Below are 7,806 nucleotides of genomic sequence, written 5' to 3' on the forward strand. Positions count from 1 at the left end.
GAGAGAGAGAGAGAGAGAGAGATGCAGAGCGTGTGCATAGCAGGGGAAAGCGAGGAACAGTATTGAGAAACGCTGCTTTAGAACATTGATTTTGAAACTTGTGAATCTATTAGAATGGTTAGAAGACAGAATCGTGATTCATATGTGAATAGATTTTTCCGAGCACCTCTAGTTTTCTCTTCCTCTTCTCTAAAGCAGCACAGCATGGCCTCGCCCCCTTTGCTGCCTTTTCCCGAGGGCGGGGTTTATCTGGGTTTGTGATGTCACGAACCCGGGAAGTAACTTGTTGTAGTCCCTACCAGCCGTTTTTGTAGGCATTAAACTGCCAGAATTTTAAAAGAAGATATCTCCGTTTGCATTGAACTTTCAGCTTTGTAACTTTGCAGATATTGTTTATGCTCAAACAGCAACATTACACACTAACTAACATTCAAAAAGTGAAATCGCAATGAACCACCCCTTTAATAGCAAAAGTAAACTTGCTGAATGTGGATCTTCACCATGGTTGCATTTTAAGCCATGCATTTTAACCATACCTGCTGCTCAGTATGTCAGACAGGTATGTGGTCAGTCAGTCACAAAAATTACACAATTTAGATGCCTGAACATGGTGATGTCTGTCATATTAATCTAATCAAATTTTACTGAAACGGTGTGAAACCAAATAGGCTACAAGTCTGAACCTACATATGGAAAAAGCAAGACAGAACGGTGGTGTCTTGCAGCTTGCTTACAATTGCTTCAACTCAGTCTTTTTCTCATGTCCAAGCAATGCTTTTGAACTTCAGAGCATCCACTGATAAGAGAGCTCTCATTTTCACTGAAGACATGCCACATGTGAAGACACAGATGTTTGCTGACCTTGCTGAAGGCCTTTGATTTTTCACACTTAATGAATTAGTACATCAAAAAACATTGTCATCATTTAATTATGTTTTCAGTGAATAATGACTTCAATTTCAATCCAATCTGTCACATGGTTTCAAAAGACCTGAAAAATAGTGAACAATTCAACATTTTATGATGCTTTAGTTTAGGTTTCTTTTGTTTGTTTTGGAAGTTAAAAGGTGCCATTAATTGCAAGTGCATGGAAAAGCAACCAGTATAATAATTCTTCAAATTTTTGTGTTCCACAGCAGCAGAAAAAAAGGTTTGAAGCAACAGGAGGGAGAGTAAACGCATTGGGTGAACTATTCCTTTAAAGCAGAGCTTATAAACGGTTTGGGGAAGACTCTTGACACAGAAGACATAACATCATGTTGCTGTAGACTGATCCAACCTGAAATTCAAAAGCTGTCACACTATTCAAAGCTAGTATGAGGAACTCAACAGAAGGAATGACAAAATAAGAAGCGAAAGCCCCGCGTCGGAGTCCCTGAATAGCTGAGTAATGGGGTAAAATTTCATACACACATAAGATATTATGCAATATCAAAACTGTGGGTTGCATATGGGCTAAGCTATTGTTGTGCATTCAAGAACATCAATCTATTCCACCACACAGAATTATAATGACATTCGACGCACAAGGTTTGTATTAGCGCTCGTTCAAGCTAGCAGGCTAAAAGGTCTCATTCATGTGAGGCTTAGCTAAGGGTTTACACGATGGCTGTGTCTCAATACCTAATGAGCTAGACCGAAAATGCGCAAAACCACGCGACTAAAAATGATTCAGCTCTGATGACTCGGTACTATAACGGCCAAAAATGCTGTCGAGCTCTTCGGTTCATTCGGTTTTCAGACACAGACGATGCTTTACGCCTTTCGCAATGTTAAAAAGACTAATTTCTTACCGTATATCATAGCCAGTCCTGTTTCGTGCAGAAAGCGCACTCTTCTGTGTTTGAAGAGCCATATTGTGAGGATAGTGAGTGTCAAAAGCAAAATGAATGTAAGTAAATTCACGCTGTCCTGCCTGTGACTTTCCTCTGCCTCTTTCTCCGTGGCAAGTTCCTCAATGCCGCCGTCATCTGCTCTTATCCGACAACATTGGCTTAAAATGAACATTATAATAGAAAACAGCGAGCTGTGGCCTCCTAATGCATATAATGTCCATGGCTTTGGTGCTGTGGCCGCCTCCATGGTGCAGGATGCTGGTGGCGCGTTTCCTCACACTGCCTCTGCTGCGTCAGATTCAGATAGTCTCAGGCAATAATGAGAGGTATCAGGGCAGACCGCAGCTCAAGCTCTTAAAGAGACACGCACACCAATATTTATCTCTTACTCTATTACTAGTACATTCAGTGAATATGATACAAAACAGGCCTTGAACCTCTTGAATGAAGTGGGGTTTTTTTAACATTTCAACAAACGAGCAGTGAAGGAGGTGCTTAACCTAAAGAAAATGTTGATTTTATACCTCAGGATGTCAAAATGTATGTGCTGTTTTATTTTATATGAGCTTTAAACATTTTGCAACCCTAAATAGAGTTTAAAACCCTGAAAATAATGATGCAGTTGTTTAGCAGTAAACATTAAGCAAATAATGTAACACTGGGATGCCACTGAGTATATGTGCTATAGTCTGGTTTGTAGTTATTGTAGTTATAGTTTTTTGGGTTGAGGTTTGTGGACAGGCAATTTTAAGAGGTGATACAGATATCTGATGTCTTTACATTTCCATGGGGATAAAAACATTTGAAGCAAAGTAGTTTTTTTTCTAAATCACTGAAAATTGAGTTGTTTTGAAGAATGTGAAACCCTGCAGTTTTACTGACCTCGAAAGGTCTAGCTGTCAGATTGATGGAAACAAACAGGAATTTAAGATTTCCTTTTTGCTCTTCTGCATACTATCACACTTCCTTTGCTAAATGAAAAATGGAAAGCCATCATTTTCTGGTTCTGAGAACTACACTATCTTTGTAGTAGAGTAAAGACAAAACAATCACACGTTTTAGATTCAAATATCATTTACACTTATTCAGCTGGTAAGTGTAGGTCAGTTTAGAAAAAGTTTCCTGAATTTTGTCACAATGCTTTAGACCGCAGTTTTTGACAATCATTTCTGAAAGCTTTCGTTCTGTGCTTCCTGAAAAAAGTATTAAAGTCTGTATGTTATTATTTATAATCAAATGATAGTTATTCATTTATTTATCATTAGAATTCGTCATCAGGTGACACGTTTAATCACACAGATGAGTTCATGCAGTTTACCAAAGAACATTTTATGTATGTAACTTGTTTTACCAACACAACAGTTGAACAGCCAAGTGCAATACTGTTGTGTTTTCAGTGTGTCACATGTATATTTATTACAAATGTACATATAAGTGATGAGTCACATACAGCCACCACGCTAAGACTTTTTATTTTAATATTTTAAGTGAGATTGAAATTTTGCTCTGTCAAAATTTCACAAAAAATCCTTAAGAGAAAACTTTCATAAGTTGATTGGTTTACATAAAAGCTTATAACTGACATCTTTGAGTTTTCATGGCACACAAATGTTACACACAAGTAACAGTAACAAGTATTTTTTTTAACAAGAACATTTTCTAATGCTCAAAAATTGAAAATCACAACAGGGCCCATCATGTTCCATTATTGGAGTAAGATGACCCTGCTTTTTTGTGTAAGATGTTTTACTCTTACTGGAGCCCTTTAAAATATGCAAAACAATTGCAAATAAGCCTCACTTCATTGACAACCTGTTCATCAAATGTGTCAGTTTGTGCTTTTAAATAAATAACACTCCAGTACATACATTTAAGATATTACTATGAGGTTTAACTGCATTTTTTAATAAGAAAGGTATGTAACATTGCAGCTCATTGAGTGCATTGTACAGAGATGCAGTAACAGGCCATATTTGTGTGTGTGTGTGCACTTTCACTTTCATTGATCTATTGTACCTTACATAATTAGCACTCATTTCAGATAAATAATTTTACTGGCAAAATAAAATGTATGTGGAAGACCTCCCTAAATCCATGAATATTATGTATAATATAAGTTAAATTATATTTATTTATTTATTTATGAGTAATACACACACACACAGACACAAGCTATATGTAGTGATGTAAATAAATAAGTACATATACAACAATAAAACAAAACAAACATCTAACAGTGTAATCCGAGTGCACCAATATTATGATTCAGATTAATTATTCATATGCAAAGATGAGTTTACACAACGCACGAACAAAATGCTGTGTTTGCATAAGGCAGGGGTCAAATATTAGTAACACCCCGCACCTCTTACTTCGATAGACTTCGTAGATACGGGATCCTAATGGAGAGCGGATTTCGATGGGGGACTCGATTTGTCACCACAACGGCTCAGCTTTGATTCGCTGTTCCCTAGTAACGCGGTCCGCTGTAGTGATTGGCTGACTCGAGGGTCAAGGAAACGGGAAGAGCACAGGTTGCTTGTACTTGATTACTCTCTGGGGAGGGTGAGAGACACTGACGGAGCGCTGTACTACTGCGACTCTTTCAGAAACGCGTGGCATTTACCACAGGAGGGGCGCGCTGACATATCGCACGACTGATCGTCCATAAATGGGGTGCTTGTTCTCCAAAAAATCGAGGAGAAAATCTCCTAAAAAAGACTCTGCTTTGCCCGCTGGGGACGAGAGCGCTACGGGCAATGACCTCCCCGAAACCAACAACACTGCGCTGGGCAGCAACAGCAACCAGGAGGCTCCAAAGCAATACAGCTGGGACAAACGAGAAAAGGTACGACGCGGCAGTGGTTATAACCCGTTTTTGTGCACTAGACTAGCCTATACTACGCTGTATAATATGTTGCATAATTGCTTTAGGAATCATACAGAATTAACTCCAAACAGTTCGTCTGAAAAAGCTAACGTTAGTGTTATGTGCGTTAGCTCAACTCGCCTTGTTAACCCCATTTTTTGCAGTTCACAACATGCGTAATCACGCGAGCGATGGGTTTGGCCCCTCTTGTTCAGTGTTTCGGAGTGCTTTCCACTGGTGCTATCGATTGACCGTCGATACGAGACTCTCTCGGCGGTTATAGGGTTTCAAATGCTATGGTAAATTATAAACGGAGCTTAAAGTCAGGGCACGTAACTTGCTTGCCCAGATAACGCTGTGTTCAAGGTGTCGCCATCAACATGTATGACAGTGTATCAGATGGAGGAAGAGAGGGAGTAGTATGGGTGGGAGTGTCTGTCTGCCCCTCCGACCGCAAAACCAAGCTTTGATAGCATTTAAATGTCCGGAAGTATGAATCTATTATTGCCCTGGTCGATGCGTGCAAGTGCAGATTGAAAGGCAATGAATTCACGAGACAAGTCCAACTTTTTATCAGTTTTCTCTTATGGTCTGTCAATGGCAGTGTCTGATCTGATGGATTAGACGTTAGTGGTTCCCAAACCTGTCCTGGAGGACCCCCTGCCCTGCACTTTTTGTATGTCTCACTAATCAGACACACCCAATTTAGTTCGTGTAGTCTCTACTAACGAGCTGATGAGTGGAGTCAGGTGTGTTAGATAAAGGAGACATACAAAAGGGGCAGGGCAGGGGGGCCTCCAGGACAGGTTTGGGAACCACTGGACTAGTAGTTCTGAACCAGGGGTCAAGGCCCACTAGAGGGCCTCAGCAATCTTCCAGTTGGCTCCACAAGATACATTTTTATCTTGTATTTGAATAAAAAATTATCAAACTTGATAGCATTGTTTAGTTTGTGGTCCTAAAACCTGGCGGGGGATTAGCAGTTTTAAGCCATGGGTTAATTTGAGAGTTTTCTATCTGTTCTAGATTTAAGAATAAATTGAAGTCTGTGGTTAAATTTTGGCTTGAAGTGAAAATTCACCCTATATATTTTCTAAATGCATGCTATAGATTTGATTAGACTGGCAATCGATGCATAGAACCAAGCCCCTGCTTTGCTCTTTTTCTATAACCATTTACTCTCTGATAGACCGACATCACAATAGAGTAGAACGGATTTGTTTCTACTGCCATTTCATCACATTAACTTAAATTCTGTAAACTCTAGAGTTCTATTTAGTATGGGAGTTGCCAGGGTGTCGCTGTGTGATTTGTTAGGGTGTTTTAAGTGATTGTTAGGTGGAAACTTACTGGCCCAAGTCAAAAGAGATCTTAATTTCTATAATGGTCTGTCTCCAGATACAGCACAGGTGCCTCCTTCAGTTTAAATCTGTGTTGTCGTTGTTGTTTCCATTTTCTGTTTTATCATCCACCAGGACATCATCCAAAACAAGCTGCATGATTTGAGGTATCATTTGTGTCTCAATGCAAAATTAGTTTCCTGTTGAAGTGTAACCTTGTAAAGCCTGTCATATAAAATAATAGTCTGAAAAATATAAAAGGGAAATCTAAAAAAGGTTGCAGATGTGTTTTATGTTTTGTATCATATTTGATACATCAGGCTTTTAAGGCTTATATAATATAGTAAGAATACGGAGCTCAAGGAGAGGGAAAAAAACACATTTTTAGCAAAATTATACAATTGGGTGCAGATGTTTTTTTATGTGGCTAAAAAGTATGAAATTTTGATCGCTTGTAATGTAAATCAACAAGATTTTTATTACAAGATAACAGAATACAGAAATTATAAATATTAGTTGTCATTCTATTTCTCAATAATGTGTTAGTAAGATTATATTTAAATGCTTAGTTTTATGACCAAAGCTCTGTAGTTACAATGATGATTGTGAGATAAATAAACATTTGACAGAAGCCTTTTGTATCACATTTGATACTTACATTTTAACAAGTAAACATAAGTTGCTTCAGTCCCTTAAATGTTCATCTTGAAACATTAATAACAATATAAAAGTCATTCTCACAGCAAAATGACACGTACCACAATGAAGGTGGAGAATTTAAAGGGTTTGTTCACCCAAAAATGAAAATTAGCTTGTGTTTTACTTACCCTTGAAGCATCCTAGGTGTATATTACTTTCTTCTTTCAGACTAATCCAGTCGGAGTTATATTAAAAATTGTCCTGGCTATTCCAAGCTCTATCATTGCAGTCAGCGGGTGTTGCAGTTGAACAGTCCACAAGTGGTCAAATAAAGCTTACGCATTCATAATAAAACATGCCTCACAAGGCTCCGGGGGATGAATAAAGGCCCCCTGTAGCGAATCCATGAGTTTTTGTAAGAAAAATATCCATAGTTCAAATGTAATAAACACTTTTCTCTCACTTCCGCTGACTGTCATACACTGAAGCAGTTCCGGCGGATGACGAAAGACACACGGCGTTGCGTGATTAGTGACGAATGCGGAGAGAGAGAACAAAACGCCTCTTTTAGTAATCATCATAAATCATATATCATTTGAAAGCTTAGAAGCCCAAGATTCATCCTGTGAAAACCATTTTGAAATCGGACATTGCATTACCATGGAAATGGTACTTTAAAATCTTTTGGTGGTCTCCTCCCCCTTAGTGGGCGGTGTCAAGTGTCATATTACAAAATGCATTACGCTCTTTTACAATCAAAACTTTTTATAATCTTATTAATCTTATATAATTATTTTGAGATAGAAGTAAAATTGACAGAGAAATCTAGACATTTGTGACAGAAAAATGCATAAAAAATTTGGTGCCAAAGTTTGGATGGCACCAGGTGGCTGTTTGTGGTATAACGCCCTAAATAAAATCTCACTGGAACCTCAATTTTTTTCATATCAACTTCAAATTTGGAACATAACTTATTTAGACATAAGGCTTTAATTTTATAACAATTTTAGAGTAAAACCTGTTATGTCAAATATTTATTATATATAAAATTAATATAGTGCATTTTCTTTACAGTAAATTTAAACTACCATAACTTTTTGATACTTTACTTTTTTTTTTTAAT

The 7,806-nt window shown here is 37.9% G+C and overlaps 1 protein-coding gene and 1 pseudogene across 1 annotated transcript in view; one reads left to right on the forward strand and one right to left on the reverse strand.

Moving 5' to 3' along the window:
* The window catches only part of LOC107582728 (sodium/hydrogen exchanger 7-like), a 23,378-nt pseudogene extending 21,236 nt beyond the window's left edge, over positions 1-2,142 (reverse strand).
* Positions 2,143-4,280: 2,138 nt separating this feature from the next.
* rp2 (RP2 activator of ARL3 GTPase) overlaps positions 4,281-7,806 on the forward strand; it is a 10,271-nt gene continuing 6,745 nt past the window's right edge. Inside the window, exon 1 of the mRNA XM_016268681.1 lies at positions 4,281-4,683. Within this exon, the coding sequence (XP_016124167.1) occupies positions 4,507-4,683 (177 nt within the window). The 5' untranslated portion in view covers positions 4,281-4,506. The remainder of the gene's footprint in view (positions 4,684-7,806) is intronic.

The sequence above is a fragment of the Sinocyclocheilus grahami genome, unplaced genomic scaffold (assembly GCF_001515645.1).
Source record: "Sinocyclocheilus grahami isolate Dianchi unplaced genomic scaffold, SAMN03320097.WGS_v1.1 scaffold47.1, whole genome shotgun sequence".
In the NCBI taxonomy this organism is placed as follows: domain Eukaryota; kingdom Metazoa; phylum Chordata; class Actinopteri; order Cypriniformes; family Cyprinidae; genus Sinocyclocheilus; species Sinocyclocheilus grahami.